This window comes from Neoarius graeffei, chromosome 7, assembly GCF_027579695.1.
Source record: "Neoarius graeffei isolate fNeoGra1 chromosome 7, fNeoGra1.pri, whole genome shotgun sequence".
NCBI classification, from domain to species: domain Eukaryota; kingdom Metazoa; phylum Chordata; class Actinopteri; order Siluriformes; family Ariidae; genus Neoarius; species Neoarius graeffei.
The window spans coordinates 74706850-74733606 of NC_083575.1; the positions used below are offsets into that span (position 1 = coordinate 74706850).

Sequence of the window (26757 nt, forward strand, 5' to 3'; positions counted from 1 at the left end):
GTTCTATATTTCTGCATAAATATGACCTAAAACAATCATATTTTCACACAAGTCCTAAAAGTGGATAGAGAGACATTAATTAAACAAATAAGGCAAAAATATATTACACTTTATTGAGGAAAATGAGCCAATATTACATATCTGTGAGTGGTAAAAGTATGTGAACCTCTAGGATTAGCAGTTAATTTGAAGGTGAAATTGGAGTTGGGTGTTTTCAATCAATGAGATGACAATCAGGTGAGTGTTGGCCTTGTTTTATTTAAAGAACAGGGATCTATCAAAGTGTGATCTTCACAACATGTTTGTGGAAGTGTATCATGGCACAAACAAAGGAGGACCTCCGAAAGAGCTGATGTTCATCTGGCTGGAGGAGGTTACAAACTCTAAAGAGTCTGGACTCCACCAATCCACAGTCAGACAGACTGTGTACAAAGATCATTGTTACCCTATACAGGAATGATCGACCAATAAAGGTCTCTCTAAAAGCAAGGTGCGAGGACACAAAGGAGCCCAGGGTAACCTCAAAGCAACTAAAGGCCTCTCTCACAGTTCACCATCAGGAGAACAATGAACACTGCAGGGTTCTAACTCGGCCTTTTCAGCACATCAGGCCGATACGCAAGGTTTCCTTACTGCTACGCCCACAATATCGCTGAGACACTAATAAAAGTTGCCGCTAGACTAATAAAAAGACTTGTCAATCTTGAAAATGTGGTCTTTTGTTTAATTTTCTCATTATCCCCACGCAGCAGTGACAGCTCACTGCCATGTAAATGTTCTACATTCGGACGTACTCCACTCCCCGCCCACGTAAGCGTCCGGTGCGTAGTTGCCCGAGTAGTTCCATGTGGAGATCATCACTGATCATGCTAGCCCGGTTTACCTCCTTCCTTATGCTGTGTTCGTGATAAAGTGCCATCCGTGTTAAGAGGTGCTTACACGCCATGCATGTAATACATGCTGGTCCCCAGACATCTCATCTCATCTCATTATCTCAAGCCGCTTTATCCTTCTACAGGGTCGCAGGCAAGCTGGAGCCTATCCCAGCTGACTACGGGCGAAAGGCGGGGTACACCCTGGACAAGTCGCCAGGTCATCACAGGGCTGACACATAGACACAGACAACCATTCACACTCACATTCACACCTACGGTCAATTTAGAGTCACCAGTTAACCTAACCTGCATGTCTTTGGACTGTGGGGGAAACCAGAGCACCCGGAGGAAACCCACGCGGACACGGGGAGAACATGCAAACTCCACACAGAAAGGCCCTCGCCGGCCCCGGGGCTCGAACCCAGGACCTTCTTGCTGTGAGGCGACAGCGCTAACCACTACACCACCGTGCTGCCCGTCCCCAGACATTTTTTTTTAATGACGCAACATGGTGCATTGAAACCATCGGAGTAACAGTCAGTAGGGGAAGGTATGATACGAGTTAGATCTGGATAGTCATGTATTGTAATTGAATGGCTGAAGCTGAAAATTAAGCTGACACTTGGTGAACATCAACTGGTTGTTTTATTCTTATTCCATAAATGTCACTAATATAGTTGAATATTAATTATAATAAGTCTTCAATCAAAAACAATCACAGCAATTTTTGGCCAAAAAAAAAAAAAAACTCTCATTAAGATTATCAAAAAAGAATGACTCTCAGGGAAGCCTGCAAGTGCCAGGAAATGCACTAGAATGCAGCTCAGATCATGCAGAACCCGTGAACTTTCAGGGGCCTAAGGCAGCACCCAAACCACTAGCTATTATGACTGGTGTCACTATGCTGATATTCTGGTCTAGTTAGAACCCTGTACTGGTGTGCATATCAGGGTTTCAAGGAGAAAGCTACTGCTCTCCAAAAAATACCATTGCTGCCTGACTGCGGTTTGCTAAAAATCATGTGGACAAGCCAGAAGTCTACTGAAAAAAAAATGTTTTGTGGATTTATGAGACCAAAATACAATTTTTTTTAATTTCAAGAAGAAGCAATATGTTTGGAGAAAGGCAAACACTGCATTCCAGCATAAGAACCTTATCCCATCTGTGAAACATGGTGGTGGTAGTATGATGGTTTGGACCCATTTTGCTGCATCTTGGCCAAGACGGCTTGTCCTCATTGATGGAACAATGAATTCTAAATTATACCAGCGAGTTTCTAAAGGCAAGACAATGCTCTGAAGCATACAAGTCGTTCTACCAAAGCATGGCTTAAAAACAAAAAACCCAAGATCAGCTGTGAGCTACTGCTCACTTGCATATCCCTCCGTTTTCACTTATATCAGAATGCAAGCAATCGAAGGAATCGGACACTTATTATGAATGTTGACCTCAATAAATAATTAACCCTGAAACAAGTAAGTAAAGAGCAGTGTTCTCCACAGGGATTTCAAATAGCATCCTGGTAAACTGTCATTTTGAAATGGCGCCAAAGTCCACCCTAGATGTCCCGTAAATACATTCAGTCGGTAAACAGGAAGTCGATGTGCAACAGACCTGAAAACGGTATACATGGTATACCCCAAGCTGAAGTTTGGTACCAAGTGGCTATGATTTGTGGTTGCTGAGAAAAAGGGTGTTTCAGACGGCCGGAGATACGGCCGGATGGACAGAGGTAAACCAGTATACCCCCCCCCCCTTCGGAGCGGGGGCATGATTAACATTTTGAATTGGCCAAGTCATATTCCTGATCTTAATCCAATGGAAACGTGTGAGCAGTTCATCTGAGGAAACCCACCAACATCCCAGAGGTGAAGCTGTTCAGTACAGAGGACTTGAGCTAAAATGCCTCCCAGCTGATGTGCAGGACTGATCCAACAGTTTTAGGTCATATTTATAAAGAAATATAGAATATTCTAAAAGGTTTACAAACTTTCAAGCACCACTGTATATTAATGATTCAAACTGTTTACACTCATGATTCATCTGCTATAGCTCTTCCCTGGAGATCTTTCCAGAACTCTAGGCCCTGAAATGAACCTCACGTAAGTTAACGTGCCATGTCCTCCGAAACATTTTACCTTGAGAGAGTCAAGCTCGTCCTCACTAAGATTAGATCTTCTGGCCATTTCCCACAGCTCGATGACCCTGGGCTCCTTAAACTCTAGGGGAATATAAAAAGAGAATAAAACAAACAGTGTAAGCAGATATTAATTTCAAAACAGTAAAACAACATGCAAGTTAATGAATGGGTTCCCTGGTAGCAGACACTGAGGACGGTTAAATGACACAAAATACTAATGTAACAGAGACAGAACGGCACCGTTATCACTGTCGAAGCCTTCATGTGTGATTTTACGTAGACGCTCAAAGCCCTGGTTCAGGTCCCTCATCTTCTGCTTAAGGTCTGTGTGTTTCTCATGAAGACTGGACGACTTCCCCTCTCCCTCCAGTGGAGAAATCACGTTCTTATGGATTTCTGACAGAGAGAGAAAGCAAGAGGAAAAATAACTGATCTAAAGCTACATCTTTACTATTTAAGGAACTGAACACATGGGGGTATGCTGTTACAGAAAAACGAGACCGTCAATGACGGCGTAGCTCACTCCGGCCCCGTCTAGTCCAGAAGGAACGATCTAAAGTGGGCCACCTTGCGCAATAAATGTTGCAAGCTATATACACGCTATATATAGAAGCTACGTATATACACCCTAGGAATACCGACCTATTTGCCAGAAAGAATCCAAAACGGCGAGGAATTGACCAAGAAGTGGTGATTTTTGTGGAACTGCTCATTAAGGCTTAATTAGTCCATAACTTCTTTAACAAGATCAACTGTGAGCTACTGCTCACTTATGTATCCCCCTTCTCTCGCTTATATCAGAATGCAAGCAATCGAAGGAATAGGACACTTATTATGAATGTTGACCTCAATAAATAATGAACCCTGAAACAAGTAAGTAAAGAGCAGTGTCTCTCCCCAGGGATTTCAAATAGCATCCTGGTAAACTGGCATTTTGAAATAGCATTTTGCTTTTTGAAACAGTGTCAAAATCCATGCTATATGTTTGGTAAATACATTCAGTCGGTAAACAGGAAGTCGATGTGCAACAGACCTGAAAACGTTATACAGGGTATAGAACCCCAAGCTGAACTTTGGTACCAAAGTAGCTATGATTTGTGGTTGCTGAGAAAAAGGGTGTTTCGGACAGAGGTAAACCAGTATACCCTCCCTCCTTTGCAGCAGGGGTATAATAATAATAATAATAACAATAATAATAAAGCAAATCTGGGTAGAAGTTATATGCACCCTAGGTACCCCTACCTTCATGCCAGAAAGAATCAAAATCAGTGAAGAATTGAGGGAGAAGAAGCAATTTGTGCAGAAACTGCTAATTAGGGCTTAATTACTCCATATCCATATCATTATTAATTGCAATTTTGGGTAGAAGCCATATGCACCCCAGGCAGACCTACCTTCCTGCCAAAAAGAATAAAATCGATGAAGGTTTGAGAGAGAAACAGCGATTTTTGTGAAATGTGGACGACGCCAGATGGATGATGGACAACACATGATGGCATAAGCTCATCGCCCATCGGCCAGACGAGCTCATGATTAACTAATGTGGTGTGATGCAGCCCAAAGTGGACCGTTTTCCGATAACAGCGCATGCTGAAGTGACTTATTTTTCCTCATTATTACTACAGACGACTAGAATAACCTGCGTATTTGATCAACTTTATTGTTACATTTAATATTGTGGACTATGATACAAATTGGCAGCGAACATGATATCTGTTTGCTACTGAGACAGCGAGTGCAAACTCCTCCATCCTGAAAACGTGTTGCTGACATCAAATTCAAAATGAGCATGTTTTTTTCAGAAAACAAGAAAATTTCTCAGTTTCAACATCTGATATGTTGTCTTTGTACTATTTTCAATGAAATATAGGGTTCCCATGATTTGTAAATCTTCACATTCTGTTTTTATTTATGTTTTACACAGTGTCCCAATTGGGGTTATATTTGTAGGAAAAAAAAAAAAAAAGATTCAATTAATAAATTCAAAAACTAATTTTATAAATGGCATAACGTTCAGTGCCTTACTTTAATTCAAGCATCTTTTAAACACTGTACCAAAAAGGGCAACTGTTCAGGTTTTGAAACTCCAAATGAAACAAAGGTAATTGTTCATTTCAAAGCCAAGCCCCAAATCTCTCTCTCTCTCTCTCTCTCTCTCTGTAAGACATTCCAAATGCAAGATGGGGAAGGGGCGGGGCTTCTAGTGTCTCAATTTTTAGTGCATTCAAAACGCCTGCACAACTCTCAACCACGCTAAATGCACATGTCAACTGACTGCTATGTTTGGGGGGGGGAGAAGCTGTGTATCTCTTCGTGATCACTCGTAGCAGATTACTTCGATGTAAAAATTGCTACACCAAAGACATAAAGGCAGGACTGCTCTCGTTACTTCCCCGTGTTTAAACACCATCTGTGTCACCTGCTACTGGCTGAACTGATGCTCACTGTTATTCATGTGCCTCGAGAAGCTTTATAGAGGTGTGTACAGAGGTGCTTATTTGCACAGCTCAGTCACAACAGATGAAATGAGCAAGTTAATTCCAGGAAGTTGATCACAGCTTTATAAAGCTCCGTGTTTGTACCCTTGACTAAAACTTATTCAAAGAAAGTTTGTAGCTGGTTTAGAACACAAGCTGTTCTGTTTCCCTCATGTCTTTGAAGGAATTTAAATTCATGTGACGCAGCACTGAAAAATTAAAAGCCAAAACCTCATTAGTGCTATATCTGTATCGCCACATTACAGTATTTTGTTTAAGGTTAAAAATGATCTAAATATGAGCTGTTTTTCACAAAACTGGCTTTGAAGCGGTTTGCTTATTTTTCTGCATTGTACTCGGCACTAAACTGACCCTCAGTGCGGCTCACTGTGTCCATCATGATGTTGTACTCATTGAGCTTGTCCTTGTGATGTTCGAACTCTCTGCGCAGGTTCTGCAGCTCCTCCTCAGAGAACTTTTCTGAAGACTTGGCCTAAAAATTGAACGGATAACATACAAACTGAAAATCTCCCTAAAGTATGATTCACTGGGGAGAGAAATCTGATCGACTTTAACTCTTTACCCCTTAAAGCAGTTGCTACAGCCACCCTTGTATATGTATATACTGTTCACCCTGAGAACATATTTACAAGAAAAAAAAAGTCTAAAGACAAGGTTTTAGACAAGGCATCATATGTCGTCATTATGAGATATACACGGGGTTGTCATATGTCGTCATATAGGGAATAGGGATATACACGGGGCCGTCGTTAAGGGGTAAAGAGTTAAAACGAAACCATGAGGAGGAAGTAAGCTTTAGGAGATCATGACTCACTCTGTTCCACAGTTTGTCCAGTCTGGGGTCATCGAACGTTTCTCCCAGTTGGGCGTCATGGTCTTTCAGGTTGTTGCTATCCAAGGCACGGTTGTCTTTCTTACCATCCATTCCATATTTGGCCAGGATGACTATGAAAGCAAATATTCTTGAATTAATAAATTATCTTATTTTTACTTTGTGGACACTTCATAGCCTCAGGATTGCCAACATTTAAAAAAAATTTCAAATCCTAGCAGGTAGAAAGAGAAAACAGAATTTTACCACAAAAAAAACAAACAAACATACTAACATAATATATAAGATGGCTTTTTTTCCCCAGATATGCACTCAGCATCAGTAAGAAAACACCGAGGCTAAGGGCCCGGTCACACAACAACTAAAACTATACCAATAACTACAACTATGATTATACCTCTGTCTGAATTTAGCTCCAGTCTGGCGCAGTCACACCACAACTATAATCCCGACTATAATATCACTTGGTCCTGACACTCAGGGAAATAAATGCATGCAACTTAGGAATAGTCATGGAAGTCCCCCCCCCCCAAGTAGTAGCACATTATTCCGGGTCATACTGTACAGCTTGGACTTCAAAACAACCCATGTACATACTCCAGTGGTTGATATACAACCCCAATTCCAAAAATGTTGGGACGCTGTGTAAACTGTACATAAAAACAGAATGCGATAATTTGCAAAATCATAAAAACCCTATAGTTCATTGAAAATAGTACAAAGACAACATATCAAGTGTTGAAACTGAGACATTTTATTGTTTTTTTGAAAAATATATGCTCATTTTGAATTATGTCAGCAACACATTTCAGAATAGTCAGGGGCGTGTTTACTATTGTGTTGCATCACCTCTACTTTTAACAACATTCTGTAAACGTTTGGGAACTGAGGAGACCAATTGCTGTAGATCTGAAAGAGAAATGTTGTCCCATTCTTTTCTGATATACAATTTCAGCTGCTCAACAGTTCGGGGTCTCCTTTCTTGTATTTTGCACTTCATAATGCGCCAAACTTTTTTTTAACTGGGAGACAGGTCTGGACTGCAGCAGGCCAGTTTAACACCCGGACTCTTTTACTATGGAGCCATGCAGTTTTAATATGTGCAGAAAGCGGTTAGGCATTATCTTGCTGAAAGAAGGAAGGCCTTCCCTGAAAAAGATTTGGTCTGGATGGCAGCATATTGCTCTGAAACGTGTATATACTGTATCATTCAGCATTAATGATGCCTTCCCAGATGTACAAGCTACCCATGTCATGTGCACTAATGCACCATCATACCATCACAGATGCTACTTTTGAACTGTGCACTGATAAGCCTGATGGTCCCTCTCCTCTTTAGCCTGGAGGACGTGGTGTCCATGATTTCTAAAAAAAATTTCTACTTTTGATTCGTCAGACCTCGAGACAGTTTTCCACTTCGCCTCAGTCCATCATAAAAGAGCTCGGGCCCAGAGAAGGGGGCAGTGTTTCTGGATATTGTTTATATCTGGTTTTAACTTGTATTTGTGGATGCAGTAATGAAGTGTTTTCACAGGCGATGGTTTTCTGAAGTGTTCCTGAGCCCATACAGTGATTTCCACTACAGACACATGTCTGCTTTTAATGCAGTGTCTCCTGAGGGGCTGAAGATCACAGGCATCCAGTGTCAGTTTTCAGCCTTGTCTCTTGCATACAGATTCCCTGAATCTTTTAATAATATTATGGACCATCAGTGTTTCCCACAGACCAGGTAGCAATTTGTGGTGCTCCACTGTGCCGATGAGGGAATCGTGCGCGGTGGTGTCGTGGCGGTCAGTGGAGTCGGTCATTGGGGTGTATGCAAAGTGTTTACAGCGGGCGGTGTTCAAACACACAGTATTTTTCTTCAGAGTCACCTGCTGGGACTATTTTAAAGCTACAAGAAGCATTTGAGATTATTCAGTTCAATCTAAATTATTTTAAGTTCTTTAAGAGAAGACAGCTAAAACAATTTTTACCAGAACCCTGCCTGGTTTCATTCCTCGACCCAACTTTACATTACAGGGCAGGCCATTAGTTTGCTGGGCTTGATGTTGGTGGAAAACCTGTCTTTTAAATTTATGAAAATTACTCACCAAAATTGAAGTTAAAGTTTAGTTTTTAGTAAAAACTAAACTTTTAACTTCAATTTTGGTGAGTAATTTTGCACCGATTGCAATTTTTTGGGCCGATTCCGATTTTCCATGGAGTGTGACCTGCCGATACCGATTTTGGCCGATTACGATCTCATTTTTTCAAACCACTTCACAGCACACAAAAAGACTATTTTCTTTTTATCTTTTCTTTAATAGAACATTCTGCCAGATTTTCAGTAATAAATTTTCAACACCTCAAAGGTTGAAAACAAACAAAAAGACATTGTTCTTTGTAAAATCTTTCTTCATGTTTGGTATTAACATATTAATTCCTGAAATAGGAAATTCACACAAACATTTTTTCTTTTCCCATCCAATATCTGGCACAAAAACAACTTCCCCCTCATATATTATTTGCCTACTGCTATGGAACACACTTTCATAAGCCTATTTAGATCTGAAAAACTTATGCCTTATAGAACAACCCATTTCTTCATTCAGTATCAAAATACAAAAATAATTTCCAGTCATACTTATACCACAGCCATTCTATCATCTTTGTCAAATGTGTATTTGTAGAGTAATTTCCAATGGAATCAAGTGCAACCAAGGTTGTAAAACAAACAAAAAGACATTTTTTTCTCTCTCTCTTTGTACAAATCTAACTAGATGTTTGGTAATAGGCTAACGTATTAATTCCTGTAATGGGAAATTCACACAACCACAAACACTTTCTTCTTTTCACATTCAATATCTGGCACAAAAAAAAAAATTCACTATATTTGGATATATAATATATCCAAATATAGTGAATTTTTTTGTTGTTAATGGCGCGCGTGCCGGAACTCGTTAGGCGCGTAGGACTGACACTGTTCTGCGCAAGCGCAACACAATCGCACTAGAAAGCATGTTCAAGCTGCCAGTGTAACTGCAGTCTTTATAGTTGCGAATTACGAGTATTTCCACTTTCATCTCTATGCGATACACAAGTTTTGATCGGCAGAAAATCGGCATATTTTAATTTTGACTGGCCGGTCGCCGGTCATGGCCGATCACGTGAAAATCGGCCGATTCCGATTGGCAGCCGGTCAATCGGTGCATCTCTGGTTTTTACCTTAGTTTTTTGCCTTTTTGGTGGCAATCTTTCAATCATTCTTTAGTTGACATTCAAGGAATAAATTGCAAAAAACAAGCTGGAGGTTTTTATTTTAAATATTGAACTCAACACTTACCTCAACCAATACTAAAATGAAATAAATAGTATAATGTAACAAAATAATAATAAAATATCATAATTAGATATAAGAAACCATTTAAGGTAACACCAAGGCAACTAACAATAATGAAAAAGCATTACCCTAATTGGTGCAAAGCCTGCATGCCCTATCAGAACATTTAATTCTGCGTGGCTTCCTGAAAAAAAAAACCTCCAGTGCCCTATCGTAAGGGAAGTCATTGCTGAAGCGGGATAAACGGGATAATGCAATAAGGCCGGTTCCTCGCGTCAAGCTGCTACTGTATGCATCAAAATTGGTTTATAGCCTGACTCAGGGATGTCCGTTTCCTGTAAGCCAAGAAGGCTATGATAAAGCTCAGCACGAGCACGACGTAGGCTACCTTTTAAAATAAGGGGTCGGAAGGCGAATCGGGAAGGCTGCGTTATTTTTAATTAGCCGAACAGGCCTACTTGCAGTCCAGGTATATGCGCAATGGCAGGCCTGTAGACACGCCTCTCCGTCTCTCTCGGTCTCTGTGTGCGCGCGTGTGAACGAGAAAAAAAAAGAGCACTATGAATGAACGGAACGATACACAACGGAATTTTTTTTCTTCAAAATCGCGAGTCTGATTGTGTGGCGATAGGAATCCACTGTGTGGCACTGCGCCACCCAATGGTCTATGTATGGGAAACCCTGGACCATAGATGATGTGATCCACAAATTCTTTGTGGTTTTACATTGAGGAACGTTATTCTTAAATTGTTGCGCTGTTTGCCCACGCAGTCTTTCACAGAGCGGTGAACCCCGCCCCATCTTTACTTCAGAGAGACTCCACCTCTCTGGGATGCTCTTTTTATACCCAATCATCTTACTGATCCGTTGCCAATTAACCAAATTATTATTCTTTTTTTTTTAACCATTATGCAACTTTTTCAGTCTTTTGTTGCCCCGTCCCAACTTTTTTGAAACTTGTTGCTGATATCAAATTCAAAATGAGCATATATTTTTTCAAAGAACAATAAAATTTCTCAGTTTCAACATTTGATATGTTGTCTTTGTACTATTTTCAAAGAAATATAGCGTTTCCATGATTTGCAGATTATCGCATTCTGTCTTTATTCATGCTTTACACAGTCTCCCAACTTTTTTGGAATTGGGGTTGTAATACAGATAGGTCACGGACTACAGCAATATAACAACGAGTGCTCTGAGAGCACAATATCCCCTGCTGGCAACTATGCCATAACTCTGTAAAATGTGACTGAATTGAATGAAATTGCAATATGTGTATTACCAACATATAACAAAATTCTATCAAGTTTCATGAAATTCCTCCAAAAATTGTGAGGGAAGTTGAGTTCAGAAAGCAAGCACACCTTGATGAAATTGCCAAAGTACAAGTTTGTTAATAATCAGCGGCATAACTCTGGTAAAATTTGCCCAAATTAAACGAAATTTCAATATGCGTATAACCGTCATATAACAAAGCCTTTTGCCAAGTTTGGTGAAATTCCTCCACAAATTGTGCGAGGAGTTGATTTCAGAAGAACGTACACCCTCATGAAATTGTCAAAGTACAAGTTATTTAATCAAGGGTCAAAACTCTGGTCAAATTTTCACAAACGAAATTAAATTGCAATCTGCATATTAGCGTCATATAACAAGGCCTTTTACCAGGTTTCGTGAAATTCCTCCACAAATTGTGAGGGGAGTTGATTTCAGAAGGTGAGCACCCTTCCTGGGACGGACAGACATTGTCACGACATAATCCCCCTTCAGGCCTTTTGGCCAGCGGGGGATAAAAAAAGGATACAAAATACAGCATGGTTATGGATTTTAATACGGCTGCATCACAGATGCTAATAATTTACGGAATGGTCACAGACGTTTCAGTTTATTACAGATTGGTTATTGATTTCATACAGTTGATGCATCACGGATAAAAATGTAAGCAGTCTAAAACAATTAACTGTTTGGACTGCCCAAGTTCATCTCATCTCATTATCTGTAGCCGCTTTATCCTGTTCTACAGGGTCGCAGGCAAGCTGGAGCCTATCCCAGCTGACTATGGGCGAAAGGCGGGGTACACCCTGGACAAGTCGCCAGGTCATCACAGGGCTGACACATAGACACAGACAACCATTCACACTCACATTCACACCTACGGTCAATTTAGAGTCACCAGTTAACCTAACCTGCATATCTTTGGACTGTGGGGGAAACCGGAGCACCCGGAGGAAACCCACGCGAACACAGGGAGAACATGCAAACTCCGCACAGAAAGGCCCTCGCCGGCCACTGGGCTCGAACCCGGACCTTCTTGCTGTGAGGCGACAGCGCTAACCACTACACCACCGTGCCGCCACTGCCGAAGTTCATAATTAAAAGATCTGACCTGCATTTATATATGTTTACTTTATTAACTTGCTATTGATATTTCATGGAAAATAATCACACATCTGTGAATAAAAGGTCCGTGCTTTGTATTATATTTTTTATTTTCTGTGAATCCATATTCTGTGACTTCATGATGCAACAAGGATGTACAAAGATACCCAGGGAAAAATAGCATGTGGTCAGACAACGTCACATGTAAACAATGACCTGATTGGTCAGATGTTTTATCGGATCAGATCCAGGCCTGGGGGGAGGGAAATCACTCCAGAAGCAATCTCCCCGATACAGATAAACCCAGGCCCGGGCTATAGGTATTGTTATTGGTCTGGTGACCACCAACCACATAAATTGCAGGGGACCCATTTATTTATAGTTATCGTTATAGTTAAAGGAATTGTGGGACCGGGCCTTAAGTCTTGTGAAACTGATTCTCACATGGCGTGTCATTTCCCCTTCAGTGAGTAGGTTTTCCTGCTGCAAATTTTCTTCTGCCTATTTATGTGAAAATTCAGAGAAGAGTAATTTCAGAGACCTCCTGTAAACACTTTGGCTAATCTATAGATCTTGCACCTTCTGTAGCTGAAGTGAGGACGTAATCATTTGTTCTACTCTTGCAGAAGAGCCTGAGGTTTTCTGGGCTGGTGGATAAGCTGGTGTTTAGAGTTACTGATTAATCCTTATACACCTCACAAATGACTCCGCAGAAATTTAGCAATTAATCACACAACTAGATCATCTCAGCCTGGGATGCTGGTAGGAATTTAAGTCTCCCTGACAGGTCGATTCCCTCAGTGCCTCCTACCACAGAGAGATTTCATTCCAGATGTCTTCTTGAGCCATTCGAGGCTTTGTACTGTCTCCACCTCCTAGAGGCACAAAACGCCAGATCTGTGTGGTCTTACTGTTAAAGTTGCGTCTAAGCTTGGCCTCTCTTTCACCGTCCTCGTCCAGTCCCTCGGCCTTTATCTTCTTCCACTGAAGCTCATCTTTCTCCTGAATTTTCAAGTCGCTGTGGAGTTCAGACAGCCGCCTTGGGGCGAGCTGCATCTGTACGAGGAAAAGGAAGACAAACAAGGTTCATGTGGAGTTTAAAACACCAGATTATCCCTCAGAGGGAAATATACAGTCTGATAATTAAGCCAGCATAACACGATAAATCATTAGCTCCTGTACCAGAGGCTTGGTCCTGCACAGTTTCAAGTCTTCTTTACTCCAAACTAGGCTTGTAGCACCCAAGTCCGACTCGTGGCCTAATTTTAAGGACTCATAACTCGACTTGGACTTGAGCACTGATGACTCGGACTTGTACATCAACTGCATTTGGACTCGTACATTAACTGCATTTGGACTCATAAACTGAAGACAAGGACTCGGATTTTTTCTTTATTTTTTGTAACATGCCATAATAATTTGGCATAAGATATTTATATCTACATTTATTGTGTACTAATTTCGTGCAAGAGTGTCACACCTGCGCGCCTTAGCACGTGCATCAGATAGACTCTCGGGCGGCCTGGACAGCACACGCACGCCAAGCGGACTCTCACCTGCACAGGATTAAGGTGCAATCAGCACACCGATATAAAAACTGTGTAGCCACACTTACTTTGCGAAGTATTGAGTTGTGTTGCTGACACATTACCGAGCCTTATTTCCTTGCTTGGTTTCCTGATCCCTGATTTCCTGTTTCCCGTCTTTGATTCTGCCGAGCCTACGATAGCCTGTTTGTGCCTCGCTCGACCTATTGCCTGTTTCACTGTTTTACTATTTTGCCTGCCGTTCTGGATTGTTTACCTTCTTCACTTGTATTAATAAGCACACCTTCTGCACTTACATCTGTCTCCCAACCATCTCTGACAGAATACTTCAAACTCCCTGATATGCACATTCACCTGCTCACACGTCATGTTCAGGGATAAACTAATGTTGATGGCGCTGAAACAGTCACCGTCAAATGGTGCGGTTGGAGTCTTGTTCTCAGACTCGACTTGATTTTTTTTTTTAACGACTTGGACTTGAACACTGGAGACTCGAGACTGGACTCGGACTTGAGGTTTAGTGACTTGACTACAACACTGCTCCAAACACCTGATTCAGTTCATGAACTTGTTATAAAGTCCTCAATGTGTTACATGTTGGACGTGTTATATCTGGCTCCAGGATGAGCACTCGTATAGGATATATAGTGCATGATATAGAGCCCTCATTCTATACTTTATTTAGTGGTTGTAAAGTGTGAAGCATCGCGTGAGGGGGGTCTGTGCCCTTTAAAAAAAAAAAATTAAAAACAGGAAAATTTTTTATTCCTGAGCTCTTTGAGTTATCAGCCGGTTTCACTGATCACTTCAAATCAGTGAGTTTAAAGCAAACCTCAACAACTTGAAAATCAGTAGATGTCAACTTTGGCCTAATGTGTTACAAGTTCAAGAAGAAGAAGAAGAAGCTGCTGCTGCTCCTATAGGGCTCCAGTAAATAACCAGAATATCCCTATATACCGTATTTAACAATTATCCACCTTAGGCTCAGTGAATATCACTGATTATTATATGGCACAAGCTACTTCCGGTAAAATCGTGCACTCTGATTGGTTCCTTAGTGGACAGTATTGTCCCATAATGCCGGTGGGTGATTACAGACGGTCTTTCCAAGGCACCGGCTTTCAATGTTGCAAAAAACAAACAAAATGGTTAACTAGAAATCAAAAACAGCCGAAACACAAAAGACAAAAAATGAGTCACCGTTTTGTTCAAGAAATGAGTAATGAAGAGCATTCAGAAAGCGAATTTTATTACTCCGAAGTGGCTGCACAAGGAAGCGAACACGAAGGCCATGATGAAGATTACAACTTTATGACAACAAAAACAGTACCTGAAAGCATCATCATGCTTTGTTATAATGACTGTCTATTTTAATCTTCAAAATCAAAAAACTATATGAGTGATTCCACGCTTATGGGTACTGAAATGGGGACATGAACTTATTTTTAAAAATTCACCTAAAACCATTTCTTTTTTTACCATCAGGTCACAAAACATGTAATCTTTAATGAATGATATGTTAAAAGATAACTAATTTTCTGAGCTGTAATAAAAACATATGTATATGCCAAAGTCAGAACGTAACAGAAGTGTTGTGGACATATAGATTCTCAATTTTAACAATGTAGAATTACTTTTTGAAACATAGGAAGGTGATGTTTTAGCAAATATAATTAATAAACATGTGTAGTAGAATAAACATACACATTCTTTCAATAAGATTAACATGGTATATAGCTAGATTGTAATTAATTTGTAACAGACGCGAGATGGACAATCGTAACAGAAGTAATGTAACAGACATCATTTTGGAACTCATAGGCTTGACTTTGGCATATAAATATGTTTTTATTACATCTCAGAAAATTAAAGTTATCTTTTAACATATCATTCATTAAAGATTACATGTTTTGTGACCTGATGGCAAAAAAAGAAATGGTTTTAGGTGAATTTTTAAAAATAAGTTCATGTCCCCATTTCAGTACCCATAAGCCAGGGTCTCTGCACATTTCTGACCAGCAAAAATAATACTTTTTAAGACCATTTTAAGACCACCGAGTATAAAAAATAAGACCACTACCGCGGAACAAATACGTACAGTAAAAAAAAAAAAAAAAAAGCACACTCTAGGTTAAGTTCAAAGCATTTTTTTTTTATAAAAAATGTGCATCTTCAGTTTACAAAACAGAACATTAGCTGCCTTCTCGATATTTTAATAGTAGGGTACTGCTGTAAACAAACAGTGAGGAAACAAATTGATCTTCAGTTAACAAAACAGAACATTAACTGCTTTCTCAATATTTTAATAGTAGGGTACTGCCATGAACAAACAGTGAGGAAGCAAGGAAGTTTGACTACTGATCGAACTGCCTCTGGGGACTGTTGTTGCCCGACTAGCAGCATAGCGCATATGCTTTTCCCCTTTCGAGTGAGCGTCAAGGGCTTTACAGCCCATTGTTGTTAACTTGATGTCTTTCCGACATACCTTACATCTCGCTTCATATTCTGAAGTTGCTGTTGTTAGCCAACTTTTGTATTTTGGCTCCTCAAGCCACTTGTTACTAAACTTACACTTCCCCATCTCCGTTCATGTTCAAGTTCAACCACTTCTTCCTCGTCTGCTCTACTCTCAATGGTTCTACTACCAGTGTTGGGCACGTTACTTTCAAAAAGTAATTAGTTATAGTTACTAGTTACTTTTCCCAAAAAGTAACTGAGTTAGTAACGGAGTTACTTTGTCATAAAAGTAACTAATTACCAGAGAAAGTAATTATTCCGTTACATTTTGTTCCCCCTCAAAAAAAAAATCAAATTCAATTAGTGTAATCATAATAAAAGTGAATGTTAAATGTGTTTAATGACTGAAATGGACACTTAACAGAACCAATTAGTAATGTTATCTACACTATATTAATATTTTTGTGGGACAGTGTGAGATAAGACATCTATCAAATGTAATATATTTCTGTAGTTATTAAAATTGTTACTAATTACTGGCCACTGACGAGGACAAACGCTTTGTTCCTCGACATAATGTGCATTGCACGTAAACACTCTTGCCTTTTATTTCAAGTAATGAAAAGTCCTGGCTGTATTTCCAGTGTGAAAGCGCAGTGCTGGGCTGACCGCTCGCCATCGCTGGGTCTTCCGATTGAAAGAGCAGTAGGCGTGCAGTAGGCGTGGCCTACCTACGTATGTTGTCTAAATCTACTCTGATTGGCTTACTGTGCCGTTGTCTCGTGTCTCCCCGCCCCACACGAAAGCAGAGTAAAGAAAGGCTGAACGAGCAGTGTGCCAGATGAGAACAGCTTTAATAAAGTAACGCATAGTATTTTATTGTAAGTAACGGGAACGGCGTTATAACGATGTAAAAAGTAATTAGTTAGATTACTCGTTACTAAAAAAAAGTAACGCCGTTAGTAACGCCGTTTATTTCTAACGCCGTTATTCCCATCACTGTCTACTACATGGATAAAAGAACACACTGCCCCCAGTGGCGTGGTTCCTGCGCTATTAGAACTAGTGCTAGACACACAACGGCTCTTGTGCTACTTGTTCAGCATCTTGATAACAAACGACGCTGGTTGAATAAATAACGTTAGCGCGGAAAAAAAAAATCCACACATATGGGTTTTTTTTTTCATTTACCGTAGGCTACCCGGATGAAATTTAATACCTCCCATGTGAAATTTAATACCATAGCTCAAAAAATAGCGAAATATAATGCTTTTTAAGACCTTAAAAAAACACATATTAAAAATAAGACTTTTTAAGGATCCGCGGAGACCCTGATAAGCGTGGAATCACTCATATAATAAACTCCTTATGAACCTCGCCTGCTCGGTCTTTATGGGAAAATATCAGACCGAGGTCTTTTTGTACCTATGGCTCGGTCTGTACTGTCAAGACCTCGGTTGAAATTTTCCCGTAAAGACCTCGTGCTCAGTTAATAAAGAGTTAATAATAACTGAGACGAAGTCAAGGTTATTATTCACCGATATTCACTGAGCCTGAGGTGGATAATTGTTTTAGTATAAATACACAGGTGATTTTTTTTTTAAATTATCAATTATTTCAAAACTTCAAAAGTAGCATGCAAATGTAAGAACAGCATGGCACAGACTTGTATCGTTTATCTACACCCAGTCACATAAAATCCTTTGTTTTGAAATTGATTAAATAAAATCACAACTCCATCTTACCTTTGAACAGTTTTACACCAAACTTCGTAGCACCTACAGTCCAACCTCGGGTCACAAGCGTCCCTATTCACAAACAAATCAGGCTGCGAACACCATTTCCGAACAAATTTTGCTTCGATTCGCGAATGACGCTTCGATGCACGAACACACAAACTGGTGGGCTTCCGCACCACATGAGGCGTGCGGCAGCATCAGTTGTACTCAAGGTGGCACGCTGTGAACATTGTTCGTCATTGCATTGTGTTGATACAATTTCTTTTTTGCTTTTTGCATTAAATTAACCCTCATTATGGCTCCCAAGAAAGTGAAACGTGTTAGTGATAGTGCTGTTAAGAAGCCTCAGCGTATTACTGTTGAAACGAAGAAGGAAATAACAGTTAAACATGAACGCGGTGTTCGTGTTTCTGATCTCGCCAAACAACTATCAACCACAAAGGTAAAGTGTACTGTACAATTATGTTTTATTTTAGCATTACTGTATTTTTCTATAATTAAGGTTATCTTTAATTCCTTTCTGTATTTTTTCCACACAAACTCATAAAAAGTTAGAAAAAAAAACTATATTTCTAGGGCCGCTGAACGGGTTAATTGGATTTACGTTAATTTCAATGGGAAAAATTTATTCGGTTCGCAAACGGAGTCAAAGAATGAATAAAGTTCGTAGCCCGAGGTACCACTGTGTAGTGCTTTCAGGAACAACATTTTCCTGTTTCACTCTCTCACTCCTTCTCTTTTTCAACAGGTTTCACTCACTCCAATCTCCCTCCTTCAGTCTCTCCCTCACTCCTTCAATCTCTTCCAATCACTGTTTCACTCCCTCAATCTCTCTCTCCTCTTTCAATCTCTCTCTCATCCACTCTCTTTCAGTCGCTGTTTCTCTCTGTTTCACTTCCTCTTTCACAGATTTCACTCTCTCCTCCAATCTCTCCCATCACCGTTTCACTCCCTCACCCTTTCAATCTGTTTCTTACTCCTCCTTTTTCACAGGTTTCACTCTCTCTCAATCTCTCTCTCCCCCATCTCTGTTTCATCCCCTCTCTTTTTCACAGGTTTCACTCTTACTCTCACATATTTCACTCTTTCAGTCTCTATCACTCTCATTGTTTCACTTGCTTTCTCTCAATCACTGTTTCACTCCCTCACTCTTTCAACCTGTTTCACTCCCTCTTTCACAGATTTCACTCTTCACTCCCTCTCTCTTTCAATCTCTCTCAGATTCCACTCTCTCCTCCAGTCTCTCCCATCACCGTTTCACTCCCTCACCCTTTCAATCTCTCTTACTCCTCCTCTTTCACAGGTTTCACTCTCAATCTCTCTCTCCCCCATCTCTCTGTTTCACCCCCCTCTCTTTTTCACAGGTTTCACTCTTACTCCTTCATTCCCTCTTTCAGTCTCTGTCACTCTTTCAATCACTGTTTCACTCCCTCTCTCTTTCAATCTCTCTCAGATTTCACTCTCTCCTTCAATCTCTCCCATCACTGTTTCACTCCCTCACTCTTTCAACCTCTCTGTTTCACTCCCTCTTTTCACAGGTTTCACTCCCTCTTTCACAGATTTCACTCATCTTCACTCCCTCTCTTTCAATCTCTCTCAGATTTCACTCTCTCCTCCAATTTCTCCCATCACTGTTTCACTCCCTCACCCTTTCAATCTCTCTTTCTTACTCTTCTTTCAGATTTCACTCTCAATCTCCCTCTCTCTCCCCATCTCTCTTTCACAGGTTTCACTCTTACTCCTTCATTCCCTCTTTCAGTCTCTGTCACTCTTTCAATCACTGTTTCACTTGCTTTCTCTCAATCACTTTTTCACTCCCTCTCTCTTTCAATCTCTCTCAGATTTCACTCTCTCCTCCAGTCTCTCCCATCACCGTTTCACTCCCTCACCCTTTCACTCTTTCTTGCTCTTCTTCTTTCACAAATTTCACTCTCAATCTCTCTCTCCCCCATGTCTCTTTCACAGGTTTCACTCTTACTCCTTCATTCCCTCTTTCAGTCACTCTGTCAATCACTGTTTCACTTGCTTTCTTTCAATCACTTTTTCACTCCCTCTCTCAGATTTCACTCTCTCCTCCAGTCTCTCTCATCACTGTTTCACACCCTCACCCTTTCAATCTCTTTCTTCTCCTCCTCTTTCACAGGTTTCACTCTCAATCTCTCTCTCTCCCCCATCTCTCTCAGTTTCACAGGTTTCACTCTTACTCTTTCATTCCCTCTTTCACTCTCTCTGTCACTCTCTTTCAATCACTTTCACTTGCTCTATCAGTTTCACTCCCTGTCTCTTTCAATCTCTCTCAGATTTCACTCTCCTCCAATCTCTCCCATCACTGTTTCACTCCCTCACTCCTCCTCTTTCACAGGTTTCACTCTCAATCTCTCTCTCCATCTCTGTTTCACCCCCTCTCTTTTTCACAGGTTTCACTCTTACTTCTTCATTCCCTCTTTCACTCACTCTGTCACTCTCTTTCAATCACTGTTTCACTCCCTCACTCTTTCAATCTCTCTCACAGGTTTCACTCTCTCAATCACTGTTTCACTCCCTCTCTCTTTCACAGATTTCACTCATCTTCAATCTCTCCCATCACTGTTTCACTCCCACTCTCTTTCAACCTCTCTCTCAATCATTCTCTCTTTCGGCAGATTCTACCGTAACTGGATCCATTAACCACTTGCCCACAAAATAAGAAATTTTTCTTGTCCTTTTTCAGTGAGGTAATATTTTCAAGATTGAAAATATGGTATTTGGTCTTCTAAAACAGCACATGTCATTTAAAAATACACTGAGTATATCAATAAAAGATTTTTAAATAATCAAGTTCTATTTCTTTGACATATCTGACAGACATAACTCCCATTTTAAAAATCACTTTCATTATCCCTGTTGCTATCGTCAGTGAATTTCTGTCAGATGACCTGACGATAGACTCGGCCATTATGGATCTTTGGTAGTTATCGTGTGGAAGCAGGCTTTATCATTTTTGGGTGTCAACAGATAGAGTTGAAATAGATTAACAGCGAAAAAACTATTTCGTTCACGAGAGAAGCCCACAGTTATTTTTAAAAAATGCTATCGTCAGTCTGTCAGTCAAATGCACCTGACGACAGCAAAATTCAAGCCCTCACCACGCACATGTTGACTGATGCAAAGAGGAAATTCTACTGCGCATGATTTTTGTGACAGCGGACATTTACTTCCGGGCAAGACTTGGAGTTCTGACAGCTAGATTTCATCAAATAAATCAAGGTAAGATTTTCAGTCAGCTATCCTGATGATAGAAATTTTTGACGATAGAAACATTGAGAATATATTTGTGCAATATTTAAATTTTTCTGGAGGAAAACTATCGTAAGTTGAGATAAATCAGAGCCACTTGCGACCCTTTCAGCCGACAGGCCGTTTCAATGTGTTATTTCCCCACGAAAGTGACACAGTCGTGTCTATCGTCACTGTTCTGACAATTATTGTTGATATTTCAATTTTGAAAATAAAATTTATCTTTTTTATTTCAATATTTTATTTTATTATTTGGTTCTAGTGATGAGGTATTTAATATTATTACTAAATTTGTCAGATTAATAATGTAAGAAACAGTTTTGTTGCTATTGTCATCTAGAGTGTCTGTCAGAATATGATGGTAGACGTTAGTTTGTCTGTCAGATTTTGATGATAGAAACCGATGTGTTTCTATTGTCATTTAGCATGTCTGTCATGTCAGGCTTTTATTAATTAGTTACCAGGACTACTGTCCTAAAATTTACTGTGAATGTCCAAGACCCCAAATGCTACTAGAAAAACTTAATAGAATGATCAAAATAATTAATTCAGCAATTTAAGGAGATGGGACTTAACTGGCCTCTGTTATGGTAGAATCTGCCTTTTTCTCTCTCAATCACTATCTATCCATCTTTTCAAGCATTAGTATTTCCTTCAGGAAATGTAAATCTAGACTAGTTATTTTTGAAGTCCTCTTTACAGTATCTCTCTGCACGTGTCTCAGACACTTCCACAGTGCTGTGTGTGTGTTTTATTCCTCCTCTTGGCAATGTTCAGAGCCCTGCTGTTCCCCAGACCCCGCTCTCCTCAGTGCCCTTTATTGTTAGAGTGTTCACAGAGCCGGCCCGTGGCATAGGCAATATAGGCAAATGCTAAGGGCGCTGCGTCCATCCAGGGGCGCAGAAACGGGGGGAGAAAAATTATGACTTCCACTATTCTGAAAACGAGTCAGCATTATAATGTCTCATCTCATCTCATTATCTGTAGCCGCTTTATCCTTCTACAGGGTCGCAGGCAAGCTGGAGCCTATCCCAGCTGACTACGGGCGAAAGGCGGGGTACACCCTGGACAAGTCGCCAGGTCATCACAGGGCTGACACATATGGCCCTTTTCCACTACCCTTTTTCAGCTCACTTCAGCTCGCTTCAGCTCACTTCAGCCCGACACGGCTCGCGTTTCGACTACCAAAAACCAGCACGACTCAGCTCGCTTCAGCCCTGCTTAGCCCCTAAAACTCGCACCGTTTTGGAGTAGGGCTGAAGCGAGCCAAAGCGAGCCGAGTGAGGTTGGGGGCGTGAGCAGACACTCCCCTGTGCACTGATTGGTGAGGAGGAGTGTCCTCACATGCCCACACACGCCCCGCGAGCGCGCTGGGATCTGTAAACACCGCAAACCCGGAAGAAGAAGAAGAATTACGAATTACGAGAATTTCTGAAGCCTTATGCGCCTCGCCTCATCTATACGCTCTTGCCAGTATCTGTCCGCGTTGTCGGTGACAACAAGCCACAGCACCAAGACCAGCAACACTAACGACTCCATGTCCTCCATGTTTATTGTTTACTATCCGGGTCGTGAGACTACCGCTTAAAAGATCACTGATGTCACTGTTTGCGCTGCTTAACGACATCACCTGACGTCCACCCACTTTCGCTAACTCCACCCAATGTGTCCACCCACTTCCAGCCAGCACGGTTCAGCGCGGTTGTAGTCGAAATGCAACTCCAACAGCCCCACTCAGCTCGACTCAGCACGGCACGGCTCAGCCCAACTCAGCACGGCACGGCTCAGCCCGACTCAGCCGCGTTTGTAGTGGAAAAGCGGCAATAGACACAGACAACCATTCACACTCACATTCACACCTACGGTCAATTTAGAGTCACCAGTTAACCTAACCTGCATGTCTTTGGACTGTGGGGGAAACCCGGAGGAAACCCACGCGGACACAGGGAGAACATGCAAACTCCACACAGAAAGGCCCTCGCCGGCCCCGGGGCTCGAACCCAGGACCTTCTTGCTGTGAGGCGACAGCGCTAACCACTACACCACCGTGCCGCCCAGCATTATAATGTCTTAGCCTAATTTAATTGTACAGCAAAGCATGTAGTCAGGGTGCGATTTGTCAAAAAAAAGCGGGATGGGGTGTGGTGGTGGTTGTTAATCATGAAACAATAAGCGCTCAAGTGCGCATCCGCGGCTATTCTCTGTTTTGGCCATGTAATAGCCTAAGTGTTGTTGGCTAAAGAGTGTTTTTGCATAACGTAGATAACTGACATAGATCTGTTGCTTGTTTTGAATATGGCTGCACTTGGAGCAGTCTGTCGGTGTCGTTGAGCAGTCTGGGCTGAAGTAAAGGTCTTTTATGCACCGAACACGTTTCGCAGCGAGATATTCCAATGGTGCCTGGCACGTTTTTTTTTTTTTAAATAAAACAAAGTTGCTTTGTTGATCTGTGTTCTCATTAAAATATGACAGTTTAGCAGCTCATTCAAGCAACCATGTTGCGAAGAGCTTCCTGGAGGAAAATATAATAAACGCGTTGAAAACAAGAAACAATCTCAGTGCGTCAAGACTGCAGGGAAACAAAACAAGCACTCAGATGTGTTCTCTTTACCAGCGCCGGCAATTGCCTAGAGCGCAAAGTGTGCCCAGGGGCGCCAAGGGCGACCAAAACCCCACCAAAAAGGAGGGATGGAGTTATTGAATGGAGATGTTACCAAGTGCATCAGTGGTGTACAGTGTTTTCAACCACTGTGCTGCCGAACTCTAGTACCGCGGAACACTAGTGTGCCGTGAGAGATCACCAAGTGTACCGTGGAAAATTATAGAATGACTGTATATTGTAAATATTGGCAACAGCGTTTTAGTTTCAGTCAACATTTCTATTGGTGATGTGCCTTGAGATTTTTTCATTGAAAAAAGTGCGCCCTGGCTTATGAAAGGTTGAAAACCTTTTTTACAACACCTCTGATGCGGCTGGGGATGTAGAAATACGCGCTCCTTACCTCTGCTGTTACACTACCTGTGACAGTAGCTTCTGCTGAAAGAAGCTTTTCAAAATTAAAACTGCTGAAGACATACGTAAGGTCAACAATGAGTCAAGAACGTCTGAATGGGCTTGCTCTGTAGGGGTGTGCAAAAATATCAATACGGCGATATATCGCGATACTTTGTCTTCCGATTCAATATCGATACTCAAAATTTGAATATCGATATTTTTTCAAATAATAAAATCATGTTTCAGACGGGTTGTAAATCCAGTACAACTTCCGCACCTCCACTCCACGAGGTGTCGCTGTGCCGCTACCTCACTGCAAGGCACTCTTCGTCTTCTCTTTTTTCCCCCGGCGGTTGCAGTGAGGAAAAAAAACAGGCAAGCATGGCTGTTAACATAAACCTAGAGACGCCGCCGAACTTTAAGGCAGATGTTTGGAGGCACTTTGGATTCCAAAGGAAAGGAGAAAAAAAAAACAGTTAGCCGGACAAAGAGTACGCACTTTGCAAAACCTGTTTCGCTCCAATTAAATTAAGATACCCACTGCACTTTTCAATGTGTTTCAGACAGTGTGTTGTTCCTGCAAAATAAGCACAAGTTAAATGTTCTCCGGTATATGTTCTCAAGTTTACAAAGAACAAATTGATATTAGTGTTAGCACTGAAATGTATGTGCAATCTGCAGTGCAAGGTTTAAGTTTTCATAAAACAATTTGATTCTGCTTGTTAAGCAGCACTGATGTGTCCATGCTTACAGAAAAGTTGATAATATTAGCACAGAAATGGGAATTTTCTGTATGTTGTAGTGAAGCAACTCTTGGTTTTGCCAGCAGTGGAATAGAGACACATATATGTCTGGCAAGAGTGTGTAGTTATGTATGTGAAATGTAATTTTACAGTGGTCAATAAATTCTGATTTTCTTCAGTGACACAGATATTGTGATGTGGTTGAAATTTCTTGCAATATATCGATTATCGCAGAATCGCTGTACCGTGATATTATCGTTATCGTGGGCAAAATATCGCCATAGTATCGTATCGTGAGGTATCTGGTGATACCCAGCCCTATTGCTCTGATGAGCATCAACCAAGAGATCTCAAGAGAAATATCATTTGATGATATTATCAAGGGGGCGGCACGGTGGTGTAGTGGTTAGCGCTGTCGTCTCACAGCAAGAAGGTCCTGGGTTCGAGCCCCGTGGCCGGCGAGGGCCTGTCTGTGTGGAGTTTGCATGTTCTCCCCGTGTCCGCGTGGGTTTCCTCCAGGTGCTCTGGTTTCCCCCACAGTCCAAAGACATGCAGGTTAGGTTAACTGGTGACTCTAAATTGACCGTAGGTGTGAATGTGAGTGTGAATGGTTGTCTGTGTCTATGTGTCAGCCCTGTGATGACCTGGCGACTTGTCCAGGGTGTACCCTGCCTTTCGCCCGTAGTCAGCTGGGATAGGCTCCAGCTTGCCTGCGACCCTGTAGAAGGATAAAGTGGCTACAGATAATGAGATGAGATGAGATATTATCAAGGAATTTGCCATTAGGAAGACCAGACGAGTCCCACTGTAATGTTACTTCAATAACAAAGTACCCATAATAGCACTTTTGTTTGAAAATACAGCCCATTGATGTCCTAACAGGGTGTTTAAGTTTGCACAATTTAGAATTGTAGAATTTTTTATTCATTTAATTTGTTAATTCTTCAGATTCAGAATTTGTTAATTCTTTTAATAGCAAAAAAGAAACTAAAAATAATTTCTTGTTTATTGTCCATGCACTACACTTTGAACAGGGTGCGGAAGAGTTTTTGCCCATTATATGGAGATATGTATTGAATTTGTGTGGTCATTTTACTTTGTGACGCTTTATGTGAATAATGATGATAACAATAATGAAAAAGATAAAAATGACTTCTTGTTTATTGTCCATGCACCGTACATTGTTTAATAGTAATAGAATAGAGTGATTAGATTAAAGTGTTATTTAGATGTTATTAGAGGGGGTTTTTCTGGGGGGGCAAAACTCAATCTCGCCTAGGGCAGCCAAAGACCTAGAGCCGGCCCTGAGTGTTCAGGTGAAACACTGAGGTAAACATGTTCAGATTACTGTGCCAGATGATGATGATGATGAAGATAACCCCTCAGCCTCTGCCCTGAGCCGCTCACCCTGTTCGCTTTCTCCCAAACCTGGTTCAGTTTGGCGATCCGAAACTCCACAGCATTTCTCCCGTCACTCGCCACCTTCTGCTCATTGACTTCCCGAGAGTATTTCCCCGCCATTACCTCCACACTGAGGCACAAACTCAAAAACAAACCGCACACCTTCATAATGAGACCAACTACAAACAAACGGGAGAAAAAAGAGGAAGGACACGGCTAACCAAAGCTCTGCGGTTTATAATACATTCATCTCCCTTTGCATCCAGGAAGCACAATAATCACATGATTCCCAGCTTCCCGGCTGCAAAGCATTCTGGGTAATGTAGTTTAAAATCGCTTAGCGCTTTATTCTTTTATATCGCTGGAGCGAGGAAGGAAAGAGTACATTTCCCATAAATCTCAGTTCAGCCGTTTCACAGGAACACAGATTTGGGCAAATGAGAAGAACCACGCACTGAAAATAACGGGAAACTTTTCTTGCACAATAATTATACATTTATATGAGCGGAAATTTTAATATGAAGAGAAATATAAAGATATATAACACGTTAATAAA

The 26757-nt window shown here is 41.0% G+C and overlaps 1 protein-coding gene across 1 annotated transcript in view; it reads right to left on the reverse strand.

The window, feature by feature from the left end:
• The window catches only part of lrpap1 (low density lipoprotein receptor-related protein associated protein 1), a 43049-nt gene extending 16572 nt beyond the window's left edge, over window positions 1-26477 (reverse strand). The window contains exons 1-6 of the mRNA XM_060926404.1: window positions 26208-26477; window positions 12955-13099; window positions 6328-6458; window positions 5865-5985; window positions 3256-3411; window positions 3014-3096 (exon numbers count right to left, since the gene is read on the reverse strand). Coding sequence (XP_060782387.1) covers window positions 3014-3096; window positions 3256-3411; window positions 5865-5985; window positions 6328-6458; window positions 12955-13099; window positions 26208-26369 — 798 coding nt within the window. The 5' untranslated portion in view covers window positions 26370-26477. The remainder of the gene's footprint in view (window positions 1-3013; window positions 3097-3255; window positions 3412-5864; window positions 5986-6327; window positions 6459-12954; window positions 13100-26207) is intronic.
• Between the last annotated feature and the right edge of the window lie 280 nt (window positions 26478-26757).